Source organism: Doryrhamphus excisus, linkage group LG10 (genome assembly GCF_037039965.1).
Source record: "Doryrhamphus excisus strain RoL-2023G ecotype Guam linkage group LG10, RoL_Dexc_Guam_v1.1, whole genome shotgun sequence".
In the NCBI taxonomy this organism is placed as follows: domain Eukaryota; kingdom Metazoa; phylum Chordata; class Actinopteri; order Syngnathiformes; family Syngnathidae; genus Doryrhamphus; species Doryrhamphus excisus.
Window position 1 is genome coordinate 6,544,237 of NC_136366.1, and position 22,878 is coordinate 6,567,114.

A 22,878-nucleotide genomic window follows, 5' to 3' on the forward strand; every position below is an offset into this window, starting at 1 on the left:
AGTTAATCGTCTGTGGCCAGCTTTAAAAAAGTCTCACTGGATTAATTTGCTTCTCAGCACTCTCACCCGTCCTCTGAAGGTGAGATAGCCCAGGTTGTGTTAGACCTGCAATCATTAGAAGTCAATTTGTTGCCACTTTGCATTATAATCCTCTTCTCTGCTGCTGAACTGAATTAGAGATGAATCCCCTTTAATAATTCAGTCGAGGAAAAGGCCAAGTTGCAGCATGCTGTCGCTGGACTCGGCCTTATCTTTTACGGAACGTGTGTGCTTGTTCTGCAGAGCTGCAGAGCTTGGGAAGACGGATGGAGAAGACCTCACACATCCCGGAGAGGCGGCAGGAATATTTGCACTTCGTCTTCTCCTCACAGACAACCACGTTAAGTTCATGTTGTGAAAGACAAGTGGCTTCTTGTGATTCAGGGTACAGTACGGGTAAACCGTTAGTTAGCGTATTCTAAGGATGATGGCTACAATAAAAGTATTCTATGGCAATATAAGGCTGGTAAAGCGGTATGTCCTCATATTAAATGGGAAACCGCTAACAATGTGTAGCAGTGCAGATTTATGCATGTACGTCACTAGCCACGTTTACATGAGGAGTTTTTCTCTTTCCGAATGGAATCTTTCCGAGTGACCTTTTTGAAAGCAATGGTATACATGGAAAGGAATATTCCAATCGCGTGTATTGCCAGTTTTTGCCAGTTTTTTGTTCGTCCAGTCTTGAAATTTAGTTTGAATCAAAAACAAACTTTCCGTAGCAGTCCAGTGCCGATTGCTCGCCTCCATTTTATTAAATTGAAGAACGTCTCGAGCTGCGTGTTACGTCATATCTCAGCATTCGAAGGAAAAGATAAAGTTCAATTTTATAATTAAGCTCAGCACATGTTTTATATAGATATGTATTTTCTTTTTTAATAAAACTGGACTTGTGAATGGCGTATAGAAGGGTTTAGATTCTGTTCCACAGATGGCGCTAATGCACACGAAAGCTGCTTGCCAACCGCCAATACCCGTTTGAGCGGGTACAAGATACCTGAATCGGATTGGGGAAAGGAATATTCCACCCCTGTGAATCCGATTATATATTCATTCGGATTGGCACTTTTCTTTTGGAAAGAGGTGTATACAAAGGTTACATTCTTTTCGTTTGAGCAAATAACCTGAATGGAATTGGAATATTTGGGTCCATGTATACGTGGCTACAGTCAAACAGTAAGGGGAGAACATTGCACTGTGGTGGGATCACCAACCACTGTGGGGGTGGCATGTGGATTAGACTGTACATCTTGTATTTCCTGCTGGATGACCTTCTTCCATATGTCCTGCAAGCGTATGCTGTTGCATCATACACTATAATTCCATGCAATGCTTCCAAACATACACACAAAACCAGTTTATTCCAAAGGGGACAGGTGGTCTTGACGATATATTTTCTGTATACCCCCCCTACCGGCCTGCCTCCACTGTGTCTAATTCATTCACTTGGAGGCCGCCATTGAACGCAAACACACCGTCTGCATACTAATGCTGCATTTCAATCTACTTTAAACGGTACGCTAACTTTTCAATGGGGTTCCCATCTGTGGTGCAACTCCACAGCCAGAGCTAAAGGTACAATGGAGGTTTCAGGCAGAGGTCCACCTTGACTCTGGGCATTCAAAGTAGTCCACAGGGGGTGAAAAAAGGCGTGGAAAGGGGCTGCAAAAAGCCTTCTGTATGCCTCCAGGTAGCCGCCACATCAAAAGGCTTCACGGTGATTACGTTTAGACTTAAAACTGCACAAGTAGCCTCTAAATCCTACATGTGTACTTCATTCATTAACACATGCACTTCCAAATCTTTGAGAAGAAACCTACTCCTATATCAGTACAATGAATCTGGAATAAGGATCAGCATCTTCTAGCATAAAAATGACTAAATTAACCAAAATACAAATGTAAGGCATTCAGAAGACGCATTGAAAGTTGCTGTGAATATGTAGTATTCTACACTGGTCACTAGGTGTCAGCACCGTTACTGTAAAACAATAATAAAAACGATAAAAAATTAAAAAAAAAAAAACTTGTGGAAATCCGGGTGGTGGCCCGAACCTACGCCAAGCTAAACCTCAAACCGAAGAAAAGCCACGCATGCACAGGGAGAACATACAAACTCCACCCAGAGATGCCCAAGCGGAGATTCCAACCCAGTTCTTCCCATCTCCTGACTGTATGGCCTGCATGCTAACCACTCGACCACCGTGCGGCCAGACTGAAGCAACCATATTGAAACTTCATCCATCACAGATTCCAATTCAAAGCTTGTCTGTTCACGAAAACGATGTGGATCATTTGACATCCAGTTGACATCCTGAACAAGAGTGAATCAATGAATCGTTCATCCTGTAGTTGCAGGATACACCAAATATCATTACGAGCATTGAACCCTGATCCAGTTTCCTTATCCAAATGCGGTTCCAAACTAAATGTAATGTAAAAGCATCATTGGGGGTTTAAATGTGGCTAATAACCAACACTCATAACCTCCTCCTTGGTGGAGGTAATAAAAAGCCACCAGTGGTCAGACTGCATGGCCGCCGGGAGCTCCTCCCACCCTTACCCCTCCTCCCACCGGCTGCTGCAGAGGAGTCCTGCCTGCTGCACCTCTGCACAGCTCCCAGCTCGCCTCAGTGCAGCAGCGGCAGCAGCAGAAGCGGCAGCGTGCAAGCCTGCAAGGGAAGCAGCGGGAAGCCCCACGCTTGTGAACCTGGCTCTGGGATAGAATAGGACCGACATCCGTGACCCTGCAGGGATTCCAACGCACGACATTTAATCTGTTGTCTCTGGCGTGGCGTTTATTTTTTATTTGGACGGGCGGATTCTGTGTTGCCAGGCAAAAAAAAAAAGTCAGAGCAGGTAAGCTGCTATAACCTTCCTAATGTACTCTGGGGTTTGTTTTTTTTTAGAATGTGGTTTTAGCACAGGCGAAGCTTGTGACTCATTTAGGATTAAATAGAAAGAAAATCATTTTTAATATTCTAAACACAGGTGAAATGATGATTGAACTTGGTGGCACCATTGTGACATCACAACAGGTATTTGGCTGACTTTTTAACAACTTCACATTCATTCATTCATTTACTATTATTTACATTTACTATTATTTACATTTACATTGACTGTCTGTGCAGCAAGTTCAAGTATGTGTTGAAGTTCCGTGTTCAGATGACCCAGCACTACAACCCTGTTCCAAGTGTGTGTTGATAAGCCCCCCCCCGGCTTCTTTGACTAACCTTTTTATTACCGCTGCCCCTCGGCCACCATGTTTGTAGTCTGTGTAATGAATTGCTGGCTCACAGGCACAATACGGTCTTGTCTTTCGTGATGTGTGGCGGGCCCCCCCCCCCCCCCCAAACCATGGGAACATGGGCTACAGCTTTTTACTCAGGGTGCCTATCACCGTGTTATAGGTGATGGACTTCCAGCCACTCAGCCTCTTTGTTTTTATTTATGATGTACTTGATGGAAGGCTGTTGTTTCTATTTATTCACACTTAATAGCAGGACACGGGTCGTAAAATGGACATTTCTTTCTATTTCGTGAATGTCAAACAATCCTTGTAATAGTAATTAGTATTAGTGAGCAGTAAAAAGGCTGCAATATGCATTCCAGGCCAGTAGTTGTCGATGTCACATGGTCATGAGGCCTTTGGAATAACCAGTGTTGACGTGGATGTGGTAGAAAGTGAAGACAGTAATGCATCCTGTTAATGTACTTCCCATGCTATTCGAAACTTTCACTTTGTGACACACTGTTAAATTTACTTTTAATAGCACCGCCTTGGACACAAACCCAAATATCCCCAAGATGTTGTCATTCTTTTATTTTTATACTAAAGAGAGACTGCACATATTCTGCTCACTGCGAAAGGGATTGCTAAAATATGCTGTGATGTTCCAGACCAAGTGAAATAATCAAATTTCCACCTTATTTATAAATGAGGTATTTTCATAATTAGAGCATAGGAAACCTGTTTGTGACCTTCTAGATAAGTTTTTTTTACATCATTAGAGCTCTCCAGACATTCACTAGCACCCCTATAGTCACCTGTACACTTGTATTACGCAAAATAGTAGACATAATAAGAATAAATAAGCCACTCAGGTTCATGATGGTTGCCATAAATGTGTTCCCGAGGGGAAGAGAATGGGGGGCAGACAGGAAGTGATGTCAGGGCCTCGGTAGGTTGGGGTTTTTATTTGGGGTTATTGTGCCTGTTTTGAGATCATTCAAACCTGCTGTACTGACAATCAAGTCTGGTGAGTGCAGCAGCATTACTGCCACCTAGTGAACACTTTAGAACACTGCATCAACGACTTTGAATGCGGCTTTTGAATGCATTACGTTTGTATCTTAGTTCATGTAGCCATATTTATGCTTGAAAAATGATTCACTTAGGCAATAAAATATGAATGTTTAGCTTAAATATGACTAATAATGGGATGTATTCAACCATTGAACTGTATGATTTATTCATTCGTACAAAAAAACATGTGTGCCGACTGGCAATGGACGACTATTTCTTTGGCGTGTCACCTTGATGTCTTTTTCCCGGCTCAGGGTGACGTTCAGCGTGGTCAGGAAGTTTATTTGTGCTGCTTTGGAAGTTGTCATGTGGCTGAACTTGTAGTGTTTGAGGAAGTGAGGAATTTTGGACCTTGAGCTTGAGGAGGTGTGGGGAATGCAGACAGAGCTCTTGTCAAACAAACAGAACCAAAAACCTGTTCTTTGGACGAAGGAATGACCTAACTAGAGAGGTGAGGCCAAGTCTGTTTGGAGGATGAATGGATGATGAATGGAGGAGATGATTCTCCAATATGTCCTCCTGCCCTTCTATTGCTGTCACAGTGCATTATGTCATTATGTCATTGTATGGACATATCACGTCGTACTTCGGCATGTGACAAAAATAAATAAATAAATATAAAATAAAATTACAAAAAATAAAAAATATATATATTAGGAAAGCAGGAAGTGAACAAATGTAACAGTTACTGATTGTAAAAGTACCAGATGGAGGGGTAGGATTTAATAAGCTTTGCTTCTTCCTACTCCTTTTGGACATGTGGAACTGTGAACTGATTATGGGATGCATTCAATTGTAATCTGATGCATGTTCAAATGAAATAAAACCACTACCATTACCATTTTGGAGAAGTTAATAAAGGTACGTAGGGAAGGAAATGAGGAAGAGCATGCTAACCGCATGGACACAAACGTTGTCCAACAATGTTAAATTAAACATCAAAAAGACCAGAAAATCAGATACTTCACTTCAAATTGTGCAATGGGCATAAGCGAGGAGGAAGATGAGTAAATTATATTACATATTTCAATGTAATTTTTGACTTGCTGTCTGCGACCCCCACAGAATGCATCCGTAGCCCGCTTTTGGGTCCCGAGCCACCCTTTGAGAACCACTGTTTTAGGATGTCACATGGTTGATAGGCCAGGTTGGCTAACGACTAAACAAACAACGTTCCTGCCAAAGTGAAAGCAAACATTCCTTCATTATGTTTTGGATGAAATCCCCCCCCCAAGAAGACACCTCCTCCCTAAGTCAACACACAGTATGCTATATCTGTCTCCCTTATTGTACAAGCTGGGAGGTGTTTGTGGCTTTCTGAGGAGCGGTCTGATGGGCTTGTGTGTCACCGCAGCGCCTCGTTGAGGGGCAATTATAGCCGTGTAAGGAAAATGAAGAGGGGGTGCAGCCAGATGCCAGGGAACAAATGATCCCTCTGAAGTGGCGTCGATGCTCTCACTGCTGCTCCTGTTCCACAGGAGGAAGGAGTGGACTTTGTCTGTGCCAGGAGGACACACACCACGGGGAGGTGGAGGGGGTTTTTCTGGGTGTGAGATTCACCCTGGTGAGACTTGCGCCTTTTAGACATTCCTGACATTCCGACCTCTGGGATGCTTGAGGCTGCTCCGTCTTCTTCTGGCATGTCGGGGGCTGCCGAGAACCTCGGGGGGGCTTTTATGTTGCAAGGCTCAACAACAAGCAGGCTGTCCGTGTTTCAGCAGATACCAAGCAGCCGCTAATTTAGGAGGCCATGAACGTGAAGTACATGAAGTTCCATCTCCACATATAGATATTTCTAACCTTTTGGAGATCTGGAGATCTCCTATCAGGCTTCCGTGTGGGCCTTTCAATTCAGACCAAAAAAAAAGCTCTGTAGATACTTTGTAGATACTGTAGGTACTTCTGGCATGTACCTGAACGTTTCATTAATTCATGCTTTATCCACCAACTGGAACATGCCCTATCTTGAAATGTTATGGGGGGGTTGCAGCACCAAAGTTTAGTGAGGTTTTCCTTGGCTCATTGCCCAAACATACACATTTCATAACAAAAGGCTCAATTTGTATGTGCATGAAAGGCCAAAATGTATAGAAAATGTAAATATTGTCCGTGGGTCCAAATTCAACCTCATCATTTTTTCCTTTCTAGCCATGAGAGCACGACCTGCGTGTGCCGAAACACTCCACCGTCGCTTCTGACCTTCCCGACGATCGAGTGAAGCCGAAGATGTCAGTGTGCAGCGACTTTGCAGAACACGTGTGGAAACCCGGCTCTTGTAAGAACTGCTTCCACCAGCTCAGCGCGCACAGACAGACGGTCAGCGGCGGCCCGGGTGGCGCTGCATCCGCCACGTGTCTGAAGGGCAGCCTCGGAGGCGATGAAGAAGCCGCAGTGACGGCGGCTTCACCCTACAGCAAGCCCACCATCGCCGTCAAGCCCACCATGATGAGCTTGGACACCAGCGACTCCATGGCTGACATTAACATGAACATAGAGAAGGTGATTCTTTTTAAACTGTAATTAATCTGATAAATGCTTCGTTTCGCTAACTTATGTTTTTTGGTTACAGAAAAACACAAAAGGCTTGAAGAAGCTTCTGGACCTCTCCTCGCTTTACATAGGTGGCAACAGCTGCAATAAAGCCCACAGAGATGCATCACTTCAAAGCCCAGAATCCAAAAAGGACTATTGCTTTTCTCAACCGTCCTTGTCCCCCAAAGACTCCATGATCATCAGCAACAGAGGTCCTCAAAGTGTCAAGAACAACGCCAATGCGGACACGTCTAGGCAGCAGAATAGTACCGTCACCCCCACAAACAATAGCACTTATAACTCAAGTGGCGGAGCTAAAAGTTTTAATTATCACTGTCCAAATTTCCCTGTGGATGTTGGTCCAACCACTCCTGCCAAACTCCATAGCCATCATGGGATAAGTACCACGGTTCTCCCCACCAAGACGTCCAGCACTTCACTCAACTCTTTAACCTCCGCTTTATCTGTGGACACTCGTACTAACAGTCAGTCTTCTATCCACTCGCCTCCTGTCCTATCCAAACAAAACAGCCCCTTAGACTCTTCCTCTTCTTTTGGTAGCAGTACAGATTCACTACCAGCGACCGAAGGTTCTGTCGGGAGCCCCCAAGCGATGGGTAACTCCGCACCCAATTCTCCCAACGGACCAGACTCTGAACCCATTTATGCAGAGAGCACCAAAAAAAAGCGCAGGCCGCAGGAACATCCGGATAGCACAAAACAGACCAAGAACTCCACCGGAGAAAGTCAACGGGCCACCATTACCGTAATGGCTGCCCATACGGAGCAGAGCAACAGGACAATTTACCTAAGCAGCCCTGATTCTGCCATCAGCACCCACTTTAGCCCCACCACAAATCAGGACCCTGTTAGCACAGCCTTCCGTTGGCCCAGCCCGAGCCGCAGTGCACCCTCCTTGGTTACAGAATCCAGCCTTTCTCCGTTTCTCTGTCCCAAGCCTCAGTCTAGTCCGCCCATTCCACCAAAAAGAACCACTCGGTCACCCAAACTGGGCACTTCCAGCCTTTCTCCGTCCATCTCTTCACCAGTTCCACTTCCAGACCTGCCCAGACTAAGCATCTCGAGCCTCTCACCAGCCATATCCTCTCCAGTTCCTCTTCCAGAACTCTCCATGCTTTTCCTGGTTTCGGCCAAAGAGGGACACTTCAAGGTGCAAGCGGAAAACCACAGCCCAGCAGCATCTGAACGCTGGCATAAGCACCACAACCACCACAGCTCTGCCTGGAACTGTCGCATCGAGGAGGAAGAGGAGGAGGAGGAAAGGAAGGAAGGTGAAAAGAAGATGCTGACAACCAATCCCGGGTCTCGTGTGACAAGCCCAGTCAATGGTGCTGCTGTCTGGAAGGAGTCCAGAGACTGTAAGGCTCTGAGCAGCCCCCCTCGAATGACAGAGCCAGGCACGGCCCCCCCTCCCCTCCCTAACAATGGTGCCTGTCAGGGGGAAAGTGAGGGTGCCGCCGCAGAGGAGGGCGGCAAGCAGAGCGGGAGCATGCCGGTCAAGCAACATGACGGCGCCACAACAGAGCCCGTGGCGGCGAAGAAGATGGGATCAAGCAGTCAGGAGGCCAATCCAACACCTCCGCCGCCTCCACCGAAGAAACAACACAGGTAAGCGTCAACCATTGAACCAGCGTTCAGGTATCCGTTACCATACCCTCCCTTCTTTACGGTACATTTGAACTAATGGGGTAAATTACTTGGTACCTTGGTACTGGGTACCTCTTGGCCAGTTCTGTTCTTTTTTACGGTCTTCTTGAAATTTTTAACCATATTTTCCTTGAACTGTCATCTAAACTTCTGATAATTCTCCATCAGAACCACGTCTCTTCTGAGGGTAAAGTTTAAATTGTGTATTGCCCCTTTGGGAATCGACCATGATCCCAAGATGAATGCAACCAAATGTGAACCGCAAATTGTCCTCGTCCTTCACCATCTGTACCTGACACTCACATCCGCTTTAATGGAACAGTAATTCATCCACGACGCGCTGCTTTACACATACTACATAATTTAGGGGCACTTACAGTACTCCTAAAAGCATAAATGTCTGCTGGGACAATCTATAGCGTTGGTTGCACCTGACTGCAGTCGACTATGCGACGCTCACTGTGAAAGCTCTATTCCGAGCACTTTGGGATCATTCAAATAGTTACAGCATCGTTCTCAATGCATGCGTTGTCCTATTCATGCCAGTAATGTGACTTTTTTCATTGTAATGAACACATAAAATGGGTCTGTTAAATGGCGCCCTTTGTTTGACTGCAGCCCAATAGCACCAATAACATTGGGGCGCTGTGGTAAAGCTAAAACAATCATTATTTTCCACTGGAATACTGTACAACCTCTAAAGTCTTACAGTTTAGGTTGTAACCAAAATAGTTTGGGGATAAATGTGCCAATAAAGTTGCACAAAGACGTTATATGAGAACAAATCGGGAGTCGCTAACTGCTGCAAGCTTGTGCTTGATTTTGGAGAGTCCAATGTCATTTAAAATAGGCTGCAAGGTGATATAGTTTAGCACTACATCATGATAACATGTCAGATAGAGATGTTTGTTTTTCTTTGCTTGGCGTCTTGAGAGTCTGGTGTGAAGCCCACGGTTGTGAACCAACTTACACAACAATATGAGTATTGTTTATGTCTTAGATGGCTTATTGTCTCTTATTAGGTCTGCTATATTGGGTCATACAAGTATAAAGGTGACTCTGGGGGCTAGTAATGTTGAAAAGAAACGGGTTTAGAAGGTTGTGAACAGATTTTGTATGCTAATTATGAAAATATTGGATTTACAAATAAAGAGGGCTCCAGTATACACACAACCCCAGTGAGGATAAGCGGCATTGAAAATGGATGGATGGATAAGGAATTCTGCTTTGTTTATAAATTAACATCAATAAACAAGGAATTACTGTTATTGGTAACAACTATTACAACTATTACATTTAATTTGCACAAAAAACAAACTGGGCGGCGCGGTGATCGAGTGGTTAGCGCGCAGAGATCAGGGTTCAATTCCACCCTTGGCCATCTCTGTGTGGAGTTTGCGTGTTCTCCCCATGCATGCGTGGGTTTTCTCCGGGTACTCCGGTTTCCTCCCACATTCCAAAAACATGCTAGGTTAATTGGCGACTCCAAATTGTCCATAGGTATGAATGTGAGTGTGAATGGTTGTTTGTCTATATGTGCCCTGGGATTGGCTGGCCACCAGTCCAGGGTGTTACCCCGCCTCTCGCCCGAAGACAGCTAGGATAGGCGGTCGAAAATTAATGAATGAAAAAACAAACTTTGGACACCCCTGGTGTAAATAATGAAAATGCTAACCGAGTGTGGACATGTGATAGTACATGATAATCAAAGCAAAAGGTTCGGCCTGCAGCGTTTATGACTCTTCAACTAAGTCAAAACTTCAGTATTGTAGAGTATTGCAGTGCAGTATTGTTATTCCAACAACTTTGATGCATAAAATAAAATACACTTGACTTCACTCGCGTTTTGCAACTTTTCATCATGTTGTCATGGACCATTCAAAAGCCACAGATGGTTGCGGAAATGCGACATCGATGGATGATAAACATGTGATTCGTGTGGATGTTTTTAAGCAGCAAGTTTAGCCCTCACATCGTCCCCGCCTCTCGCCCAAAGACAGCCGGGATAGGCTCCAGCATACCTCCACTCTAGTGAGGATAAGCGGCATAGAAAATGGATTGGGTTGCTACAGGCCGCCTGCAAGTTAGTGCGCACGTTGTTGTGTTTTGGTAAAAGGACTCTTCGATGGGGGTAGGCATGTCAGCTGGTCAGAGCTGGAGATAGCCAAAGGGGAGGGGGGCTCTGCTGAGCAGATTGTTGCCCCGGGCAACACCCAAAATGTCCCAGTCTGGCAGAGGCTGCCAATAGAAGGCGAATTAATAGATCAGGCATGTTGAGTCTGAGCACTTGCAACGTGAGCCCTCGCGACACAGGAGCGCATCTCTTAGCTTGAGACTTTAAATACACACACGACCCCGTCGTGTGGCTTATCCACAAGCTTTTCTTTCTGGGGGGGGGACTCTGATCTCAGCCTCTGCATCATGAGGTAGGCAGCTTGTCTTTTGATACCGGGATGATGCTGACTGTGTTGGGAGGCTGAAAATGGCATCAAATTTACTGTCTTTATTACTTTATTATACTTTTTGACTTCTGTTGACTGTTACAAGACTGCGTCCACGGTTCATAAAAACATTACTAATGTAAATGTGCTCCACCTTGGAGGCTTCACTGTATTTATTTAGCTACATAAGCGGGTGAAAATATTATAACAGCTGTCAGTAAGACGAAGATGACACTGAAAGCGGCTGTTTATGTAAACGTTGCATGATCGTATCAAGGTGTTGCATCACATTGGGTGTTCAGGTATCCCTGCTCCAGCCACCTCCCTCTCCCTCTCTCAAATTGTGAGTCAGCCCGAATTCTTTCCAAGCTCCACCTTGCTAAAACACCGTCCTATAAAATGTGTCATTGTGAATGCAACACACCCGATAGCCTCTCACGCACACTGCTAGTTTCGGACATCAGGATCTCATGTAGCTACAACACGCCGGTCCGTGTCACCCACTTTTGGTCCACACTGTGACTACAAGGATGTCGGTTAGATCACGATGATGCAGTCCAAGTAAAGAAAACCACAACCTTTGTGGTAAAAACTCGAAACGTCTGACGTAGAAAAGGAAATGTGCAATGAGGATGTTGATTAAGTGTTGTTTGGACGAAAGGCCGGCATTCCTAAAATAAAACAATGCTGCATTTTTGTGTCATGACATGTTTTTACAAGCTGTAGTGTGTATCGACATCCCTTGCTGTAAAAACAGCCACAAATCGTATGAGAAGGATAATGCTATTCTACGTAATTACAGCATATTACTATGATAGGGTGCACCCCATCCTTGGAACCATGACATCATGGGACAGGCTCCAGCATATCCACAACCCTGCATGCAATGAACATATATCTGTCAAAAATATATCAGAGCAGACCTAACCAATCCATCTTCCCATAATCGTAGAAATAAAATTCATCTGTTCCAGATAGTGAAAAATGTTGACACCAAAGTATTTTTTACAATATTACAATTATAGTTTCACATGTAGAGAACAATTTGAAATCCAAATACATATAACTAATGAATGAAAGGAACACGGTTCCGTTTATCTTCAATGAAGGACGTGACTGTTCCCAAAAACACAATGTGGGAATGTGGCTTCCTCTTCAACTCCGCCTTCGTTTCTTCAAAACTCAATCGTGTTTCTCACCTCAATCAGCCAAAATGAAGCCACAAAAAGTGGCCGTATTTTGATCAGGAAGGTGAGAAGCCGCAGAAATAACTCCTGACAAAAGATTTAGGCGGTGTTCGTGTTGATGCCGCGTCTTCGATGATGGTAAAAATGATCTTTTATTGGCCACTGAGATTTAGAATTTAGAATGGTTTCATTCATTTTCTACCGCTTATCCTCACGAGGGTTGCAGGGGTGCTGGAGCCTATCCCACCTGTTTTCGGGCCAGAGGCGGGGTACACCCTTGACCGGTGGCCAGCCAATCACAGGGCACATATAGACAAACAACCATTCACACTCACATTCATACCTATGGACAATTTGGAGTCGCCAATTAACCTAGCATGTTTTTGGAATACATGGATGGAAAACTATAATTTAATGATAATAGAACTGTGATACATTTTTGAGAGTCAACCGCTGATGACATAAACGAGTCTTCCACTTCCTGTTAGCATGTTTTGGTAAGCTCACAGGATGCTGACAAGGACATATTGTGGTTAAAGACTACATTAAGAACACAGTTTGGCCTCGCTCTGTGTAATAACAAAACAACAGGATGCTCATCTGAGAAACCACGGCTAAATTATGGTGTAAATATTCGAATGAAAAACATGCTCAAGTTCCACTGTACCATTACTATTATTATATTAGTTTTATAAAGAAAAAAGGCCTTACTCCTAATAGACGCCTGGTACTCTCTGCAGTTTAGTTAAGGTGCCCAAGGCCCCTATGTGGGGATATATACAGTATACAGTCGATACATTATCATTATCAAGAGTGAAGACTGACTGGTTCGTGTACGTCCTCCCACGGGTCACGGACGGTGTTTGACATTCTTTCACCAGAGAACGTCTCCTGTTTTGGAAACAACTTGTGTCGACTAGCGGCAAATGTGCGTAGGCGTGCATGTGTCTTCATGCAGAGACTCTCGCTCTTACCCGGAACAGTTTTAGCCTTTACATTCGTAACGACATCCGTCTCCTCCTCATCCATTTGTTTTGCTGATTTATGGAGGAAGGGAGGCCAAAGGCCGGGTGATACACTGAGGGAGGAGTGGTTTTGGGACGGATGATGGAGGGACGTGATGCCGTTTGCCTGAGACATTAGCGGCTCTAATTAGACCAGTGAGTGGCTGTCACTCACACTAATTGGTCTTCTTGATTAGGAAGCCCGTACGTGCACAGTTTTAATCAGCAGTCGTAAAAAAGTGTCTGGCGCCCGGGGACGGGATGCGAGGCGTGCAGTAGGCTGGCGTAGATGAGCATCCATGTGTGGGAGACCCTGCCTGGGGGCAAGGTGGGTCTAGTCCGCGGACGCAGCAGCAACATGAAAAGGGATGTAGGTGACGGGATTCAAACCGGCAACCCGTTCCAATGTCTGAGCCACTGCCCCCCAAGGGCCAGGAGTAGCCAAGTTACATAGGAAGGACAATACCAAACTAACTGGAAGACAACCCACGAGACCTTTGGCACTTTTACGTGACTATACTCAAAAAGTGTCCTTTTATTGTGGCCACACCTGTGTGATTATTAGATATGTGAATAATAGCGCTTTGTGTGTATAGACAAAGTTTTGGACCTTTAAGTTCAGCTCGTGGGCTGCAGATCTACTGTGGGCGGCTCACAGCAAGTCAAAAAGAACATTATATTATAATATAATAAATATAATATACTATAATATAATTAATATAATATAATTACAATAAAATATAATTTAATATCTCGGCCATCTCTGTGTGGAGTTTGCATGTTCTCCCTGTGCATGCATGGGTTTTCTCCGGGTATTCCGGTTTCCTCCCACATTCCAAAAACATGCTAGGTTAATTGGCCACTCCAAATTGTCCATAGGTATGAATGTGAGTGTGAATGGTTGTTTGTCTATATGTGCCCTGTGATTGGCTGGCCACCAGTCCAGGGTGTACCCCGCCTCTCGCCCAAAGACAGCTGGGATAGTCTCCAGCACCCCCCGTGAGGAAAAGCGGTAGAAAATGAATGAATAATATAATATAAGTTCAATTTTGCTCGTCACTGTCGTTCGTTTGCCACATGACATTTTGGCCACTGAGGCTGCCAAAACATGAACAAACTGATTTCTCAAAATGAAGCTACACATGGAACCGATTACATTATTTCCAAAGTCATATCACTGAGCCAGAGAGTAAAAACTAGACCATCGCAGGAAAGAGGATGTTTGTATCGAGGCAAATCGAGAAGTGTGCTACGTATGCAACAAAGAGAGAAACTAGAAACTAGGTCCTCTTCTTGTGTGTCTTTGCCACAGGGTGTCCGGACACATGAGCGGCAGCAACATGGAGTTGAACCGCTCGTTGGAGAGCCCGCCCTTACCACCTCGGGGCCTGGGCAGCACCGGCCTACCCACAGCCTCCAGCGATAATCTAACATCTGACGCTGGTGAGTAGCTTGGATCCGATGCCGCCCCCTTTTCCACGTCATGGTGCCTTCTCAGCTCTGCTCGCTATTGACGCTTTTCCATCAGCAAAAGCAGGTACTCCTTGTACTCCCTCTAGTTAGTTGTGCACTTAAAGTAGAACTAACTACTAGGAACTACTCTAATGAAAAGAAAGGAGAGCTCACCACTCCTTACAATTGCCTCATAAGTAAATAAAGCAGACTCTATCTATTGTTGTTTGCTAACATGCCCCGACTAGCGGGATGTGGTTTAGACTGAAAACGTAGCGAAAACAAACAGAGAGGAGGTGTAAGTAGTGTAATCCAAGACTTATTGGTTTGGAATGGGAAACCAGCAGTAACGGAAAGAGGCGAGGCTCATGCACAGAACCTTGAGGGATGCCACTTATTTGGAAGGTAATGTTAATTGTTGCTTACATTAGCTGTGTATTGTGGCGACTTGATGAGACAGGGGTTTCTTCATTATCACATCACTATTATACTTGGATTAATTATATTATACGGGATTAATTGGTTCCAGACCCAACTGGGAAAGGTGTATTCCCCAAAGTAGGATTTATACATTGAATACTTTCATATTTACAGCATAGAAAACCTGTTTATGACCTTCTAAACACTGATTATTGCCTAGACATGAAATATTACTCAATAGCGTAGGGACAATAGTAGAAAATACAACATAACGTTTTAGCCTTATTGGAGACATAATGTAACATAGACTCACTCATTAATAACATTTGGAGAGCTTTTTCTAACACCGACTTTCTTATGTGGGCAGGCCCGGGTACAAGCTGTACACGCAATCACAGAGCAGTGGGTTGGTGGAATAAATTGAAACAAACAGTTTTGGAAATCCAAAAAAATACAGCTGGAATAGGCGCAGATTCTGGAAGATCTAGAAAGCTTTCTGTGCGGGTCCTTTTAATGCATTTTGGGATGGGACGCCAGTGTGAAATGTTGCTTGACGGCACTTTTGATAGACAGTAACATCCCTGTCAGTCATGTGAACTGCTACTTAGGGGTGTGTATTGGCAAGAATCTGGCGATACGATACAATATATCACGATACTAGGCTCACAATACGATATATCACGATATATTACGATACTGTTAACAAGGCGATATTTTCTTTGGTTTTCCTGTAGTTAAAGATTATGTATTTCCTGGAAAAACTGAATTACACCAGCAATATGCACTTACTAAACATATTTTTATTTGATTAGAACAGTATGTTATGCTGTATCACAAATTTTCCTCTGTAAAAACTTAAAGTGTAGCATTTGGATAAATAAAGCTTTAACATCCAGCTTTAAATTTCCAAAAAAAAAAAAACAATACAAAACAAATAAATTAAATTATGTCTCAAGATCCTGCTCAAATGTTCACATTCTATTAGCTGTGAAAAATTGCAGAGTATACAGTCCCTGACCAAATTTTTGCGGAACAAAGTAACTAACATCAGTAAAAAGACCATTATTTAACAAAATAGTGATATCAATTTGAAAAACAAAATACCAGCAATATCAAAGTACTACTTTTGTAGTATACAAAAGGACCTTCGCATTGCTTGCTAGCGGCAGGTCCTCATGGTGTCTCGTTAAGTGGACTCGCAGATTTGTCGTGTTTTCCGAATACTTTATTCGGGCACGACACATTTTACAAACGGCATAGGTTTTGTCAATTTCTGCATACTCTACTTTGTGTAGAAATCCAAAATGTGTCCACACTTCAGCCTTGTACGCCGCAGGGGCCGCTGTTTTGTTGAACTGTGTTTATGTGTTTTGCCTAATTGACTACGTAAGTGCTACCACCTAACGATCGGAGGTTTAAATTAAAATCAGAAATGAACCTTTGCTGTGTCTGCACTTGAATAAATACCATATACAGTCTATGATAAATGCCTAAAATATCAATATCATAGCCGAAACAATATTTTCTTACACCCCTACTGCTAATTATGACAAAAACAGTCATGAGTGGATTCCAAAACATGCATCCGTCTTTGGGTGAAGCAGTCAGGCGGTTGTTTGTGTGGCAATTCTGCCGTTTCACGCCAATGCACTTTGTCCACAGAGAACAGTAGAGGAACTCCCAAGGTTTTATTGCGGCAGTCTGTCATCTTATCTCTTCCTCTTTCACACATACACACACTGTGTTGTGACGGAGACCAGGAACCTCTTTTTCACGACAACGAACTCTCACTCCAAACTCAAAACGCGACATAGTACGAGCCGGTGTGTGTGTCCCCATTCTTGGTTTTTAAGGGGAATTATCCTTGTGAAAATTCACTTGTAATTGCTGCGACTTCCTGGCTTCCAGCGTTGTTTGAAGAGATAATTATGGAGTCCGATAACGAGGGAAAAAGGGATTGGCTACATCCTTAGTTTTCCCTTAGTCTCGTCCTACTCCCTTCTCCTTACCACACAATTATCTCAGTATCTGTCTCCTCTGGCGTCGCCATAAAGTCTTGATTCACAAATGTCTCATGTGTGGATGGAACGATGGAGGTTTTCAGCGCTGTTAAAGACAGGAGGTAAGGAGATTTGAACCTAGATTAGGTAGGGAAGATAGTTCTGCAGAAAATGTTCAGGAATGTCTTTTATGGATTCACAATAGATGCTGTCTTTCCTCATAATTAAATATTGTTTTTCTTATCAGGATCTCGGGATGGAACACGTTTGTCCTGCTCCTCTCCATTCCTGAGAAGCCCGGGGACCTCGGCGCCCGGTTCTCCACACCCTCCCTTGTTTAGCATCTCAGCTAACCAGCCACCACCGCTGCCGGAGAAGAAGATGGTAAACCGTACTGTGTCGGCCCCTGATAACGCCAGTTCCAAGGGCCTTGTTCTGTCCTACCCACGCCTCCACTTCACCGGGTCGGAAAACAACATGTGTCGACACAACGATTCAAACTGCCGGGATAGTTTACCTTCCAGTCCTGTTGACTCAAGACCTGTCTTCTCCTCCAACGAGTCTCTAGATCACTGTCACGCCCCGTTGGGTCGATCTTTAAGGTCCCGGACTTTAGATGATCCGTTTAAGAATCACGGACGATTGGGTGTCCACTGCCGAAGCAGCATCACCTGCTCCTCTTCCCCTCAGCTAAGCGCCCCCTTTATATCGACCGAAGCGAACCCAGCTGGCAACTTGGGTTCCAGTTTGCAGTTGCAAACCCTCCTGAGCAACATCGACAGTAGAGAAGGAGTGTACTCAAAACTGGGGGGCCTGTACGCAGAGTCTTTGCGGCGCTTGGCTCTAAAATGCGAGGAACACTTCACGGGTTCCCAGAAGAACCGACTAAGATTCGAGGAGAGTAACTGGTCCTTGTTCAGGCTCACATCCAACAAGCCCAGCTGCAACGCGGGAGATGCTGTGTATTATTCTGCTGCCTGTGCCTCCGACCCCAGCAACTCCTACGCCGTGAAGGTAATTGCAAAATACTACCTTAGGTTTATTAGTTTAGGAAGCACGTGGTGATCCTTTGTGTACTAGGTATCATACGTTCGTCCTGAGATCAAAATCGGGTGCTGTTCTTGTTAGTTCTGGTACCACTAGAGCAGTGTTTTTCAACCTTTTTTGAGCCACGGCACATTTTTTTTACATTGGAAAAATGTGGCACACCACTAACCAAAAATGTTACAAAATGTCACCATGACCTCACACGTGCATCAATAAGTCTATCGGAGGAACAAGGTAGGTGTTGCCACATTACGTTGCTCTACCAGTCTTTACACCACAGACACTCGACAGTAGCCATGTTTTTACATGACGAGTTTTTCTCTTTCCGAATGACCTTTCGGGAAACAATGGTATCCATGGAAAGGAATATTCCAATCTCTTGTCTACATGTGCCGTGAAAATCAACCAGAATAGTCAATCGGGCATGCGCAGTAAATCGTAAACATCAACATCACGCGATACCGACTTCCCCAAGTTTTTCTTTCACTTGTTGGAATAACTCCATATTGGCAGTTTTTCGTCTGTCCAGTCTTGAAATTTAGTGATAGTGATGATTATTCATTCATTCATTCATTTTCTACCGCTTTTTCCTCACGAGGGTCGCGGGGGTGCTGGAGCCTATCCCAGCTGTCTTCGGGCGAGAGGTGGGGTACACCCTGGACTGGTCGCCAGCCAATCACAGGGCACATATAGACAAACAACCATTCACACTCACATTCATACCTATGGACAATTTGGAGTCGCCAATTAACCTAGCATGTTTTTGGAATGTGGGAGGAAACCGGAGTACCCGGAGAAAACCCACGCATGCACGGGGAGAACATGCAAACTCCACACAGAGATGGCCGAGGGTGGAATCAAACCCTGGTCGTCCTAGCTGTGAGGTATGCGCGCTAACCACTCGATGATGATTAATAAATGTTAATTATAAAAAGTGATATTGGATAGTTCCTCACGGCACACCTGACGGTTTCTCAAGGTACACTAGTGTGCCGCGACACAGTGGTTGAAAATCACTGCACTCGAGGCTCCTATGTAAAAACATAACTGAAGTGGGACGGGTATTCGTTCCAGCCATGACCTCTGTCCTTAAGTCTGGAGTGGCTCTTTCGTACAGTATTTGAAACCGCAGCCCGGATGCCCACGGAATGCTGGAATTTAGTCTGATAAAACCTCAAAACTTGAATCTATCTTCAGAATGTTATGTAATTAAACCATGAATACACTCTTATGCATAACTAGCATGACAATATACAAGGTGACTTTCTTTCCAAAGTGATCCCAGAGCACTAAGAAGAGCTTAAATTTCTTGTTTTGACTTTTGCATCTCAGAAAAAAAAAACACTAAATCCCTCCCTTTCTTCTTTTGGAGACTAAAAAACCTTCAGCGAGGGATTATGTTTAGATTTGCATCAGTGGCATTGATTTCACATGAATGGGATACAGGAACTGAATTGGCACTGACCTTGAAACCTTGCTAACAAGAATTCCTTTCTTGTGTTCCTTGGCTCCCCTCCCTGGAATTCCTCCCCTCCCCTCTCCATTCCTTTCTTCTTCTTCATTCCTCCTCCCTCCTACCTCGTCAGATCTGCAAAAGTCCGTCCTTGGAGGCCAAGCAGGGCCACCTCTACGGTCTGTCGGTGCAGCAGAGCATGGCCGCCCATTACAACCTGCAGCAGGACTGTGGACACTTTCTGGCGTGCGTCCCCCAGAGCATGTTGCCGTCCGATCAGGTTGCCATGCCAACGTCACCCGCGGTGACTTCAAGCGGTCAGCAGGCGGAGCGAGAGCGGGTGGTGGTCATCACGCCTGAGATCCCTCGTCAGACGACAGCTGATTTTGCTCGCGACTTCGACTCCTTCCACAAAAGCCAGCCGGAAGTGTACGAACGCCGCGTCTGCTTCCTGCTGCTGCAGCTCTGCAACGGTCTGGAGCATCTGAAGGAGCATGGGGTCACGCACCGTGACCTCTGCCTGGAGAATCTCCTCTTGGTTCCTCACCAGTGCAAGCAAGGCACTCCTTCCGGTCAGCAGACTGAAACCGTTAACGGTTTGAACACTGCGGACAGTCAGCGTCACCTCCCTCGGCTCCTGATTAGCAACTTTGCCAAAGCCAAGCGCCGCTCCATCGAGGACGCTGCGTCAACCAGCGTGGACCCTCGTGTGAAGCGGGACCATGCTCGCTTGGCGCCTGAGATCGTGTCGGCCGCCCAATACCGCAAATTTGACGAATTCCAAACAGGCATCCTGATCTACGAGCTACTCCATCAGCCCAACCCTTTTGAGGTCAGCCCAGCCCTGAGAGAGCAGGACTACCGCTGCCAGGACTTACCTGCCATCCCGTCCGTGTCGCTGTACTCCGCCGGACTCCAACGACTGGCGCATCTCCTGCTCCAACCGGACCCCATCAAACGCATCCACATTCAGGATGCCAAGCGAATCCTGCAAAGCCTGCTGTGGGGACCCAGGAAGGACCTGATGGATCAGCAGTGGGAAAGGCAGGGGCAAAGCAGGGGCTTGGCGGAGGGGGCCCGGCATGAGGGCCTCCTCAACTGGCTGGATGTCAAACGAGCGCTGCTGATGATGAAGTTCGCAGAGCGCTCGCTGGAGCCCGAGAGGAACGCCGAGCTGGAGGACTGGTTGTGCTGTCAGTACTTTTCTTCGGCTCACCCTCTGGCTCTGTGCCACACTGCCGAGCTGCTTTACTCGATTAAGTGATGGCTCACTTTGCTGGAAAAAATGGGAGCACGGAATCTTGTCAGGAGAGAGACTGATAATATCACAAACAAATATATGGACACAGATTAAGACACACTAAAAATTGAAGAAAATATGGGAACTATTGCATTGTCTTCCAAGTCCGGCTAGTGCGCTCTCGTTGCGGTTCATCCTAAAAGAAACCATACTCATCTGCTCTAACTGACTCATCTGCTCTTCATGAACCTTGCTTGGTCAAGTCAGGCCAGAAACCCAACTGTCTTTCCCAAACTGTTCCCACAAAATAGGAAGCATGCAATTGTCTAATTATACCTTTCCATGATGAACAAGTCGGATTCAAGAGGTCTGACTCATTTATCTCAATGGAGTTTCTTCTTGGCTTCCATCAGGGTTCACATCTTGGTTCCAACTTGTTTTCATTCAACATTGGCTTCCATTCCAGAACTGACACATTCACTCATTCATTCATTTTCTACCGCTTATCCTCACGAGGGGTGCTGGAGCCTATCCCAGCTGTCTTCAGGCAAAAGGCGGGGTACACCCTGGACTGGTCGCCAGCCAATCACAGGGCACATATAGACAAACAACCATTCACACTCACATTAATAGCTATGGACAATTTGGAGTCACGAATTAACCTAGCATGTTTTTGGAATGTGGGAGGAAACCGGAGTACCCGGAGAAAACCCACGCATGCACGGGGAGAACATGCAAACTCCACACACAGATGGCCGAGGGTGGAATTGAACTCGGGTCTCCTAGCTGTGAGGTCAGCGCGCTAACCACTCGACCGCCGTGCAGCCCAAAACTGCCACAAACTATTCAATTTCTACCTTCATGGAATCTGACCGTCTTCCTTATTTTATTAACGATTTGGGTTAGCGGAGGCCCTCAAGGTTCCCTTGTGAGTCCTCACCTGTTTCAACACTGTCTTCCAATCCAACTGCCACACTTAGAGATAATTCAGATACTGAAGGAGTGGATCCGTCAGGATTCACTACTCCATCCCTACCTTTAATAATTTCATATCTAAGAATTAACTAAGGAATCTTGTACAATCCCAATACTTTTTTCTATATAGTGCGTAGCTAGCCGGGTGCAGAGTGTGGCATTTACAAAAAGGAAACACCGTGAAGCTACCTACTTCCTGTTAGCACTACCACTACATGCTTCAAGCAGCCGTCCATTTCCATTCTCATGAGGCTCATTTTGGTAGTGCTGCATTTTTACGTCTGTCTGTTGTCCCATGCTGCATTTGAAGTATAATTGGCACCTCTACTGTTGTGAGCAAAGTACTCATGTGGTGTGTATTCCACGGGACCCTTTTTTTCAACAATACCCATTGGAATGTTTTCAATTGAATTGTCTGATGACTAAAACACGCGCAAGTTTTTCTTCCCTTTCTTTTCAAAAGATGCTGACACTGTGCCTTCGTCTTTGTGTGACTCCACAAAAATGTAAAGAAATATTTGGGAGGGTTGTTGCTGTGAAACTGGTTTTTCATAACAACGCTCCATTTTTCGACAGTTAATGCCGCGAGCCGGTCGTAAAAAAACTACATTTGCAATATGAGCGGCAGTTAAACATAATATTTATGATATTTGTTATCCTGTAGACATCACTGGAAGGTTGTTTTTTTTATGGTGGCAGCCTGTTTTACTTGGAGGTAGCAATGTTTTATACCTAATAAAAGTGTCGAGATTCATAGACTGCATGTATTTTTATTTTTAAGGGTGTGATGTCATTACTAATCATTTGACTGTGTGTGTCAATCAATAAACTGCATTTATTTTTTCATTATAGAATCTGGTGGCTTCGTCGATAGCTTACTTTATGATTGATTAACACTTTTTTGAGGAACAAAAAACAACCATATGTGAATGAAAACACATTTACACTTTACACGACACGTATATATCTTACCGAGTACAAATAGAGTGTTTGCTTCAAAGACGGTGTACGTTGTTCGCCTCATTTTGTCTGGTATTTGGTATTTGGCTTGGTTAGGAATGGAGGGAAATGTAGGTTTGCCGTAAATGTAGCCGTAATGTCGCAAAAAGCCG

The 22,878-nt window shown here is 44.9% G+C and overlaps 1 protein-coding gene across 1 annotated transcript; it reads left to right on the forward strand.

Moving 5' to 3' along the window:
- Positions 1-2,694: 2,694 nt before the first annotated feature.
- Positions 2,695-22,620, forward strand: prag1 (PEAK1 related, kinase-activating pseudokinase 1). The gene is made up of 6 exons (XM_058052723.2): positions 2,695-2,897; positions 6,496-6,846; positions 6,917-8,508; positions 14,492-14,622; positions 17,299-18,065; positions 19,685-22,620. The coding sequence occupies exons 2-6, from the start codon at positions 6,574-6,576 to the stop codon at positions 20,813-20,815; spliced, it is 3,894 nt and encodes a 1,297-aa protein (XP_057908706.2). The 5' UTR covers positions 2,695-2,897; positions 6,496-6,573; the 3' UTR covers positions 20,816-22,620.
- Positions 22,621-22,878: the final 258 nt, after the last annotated feature.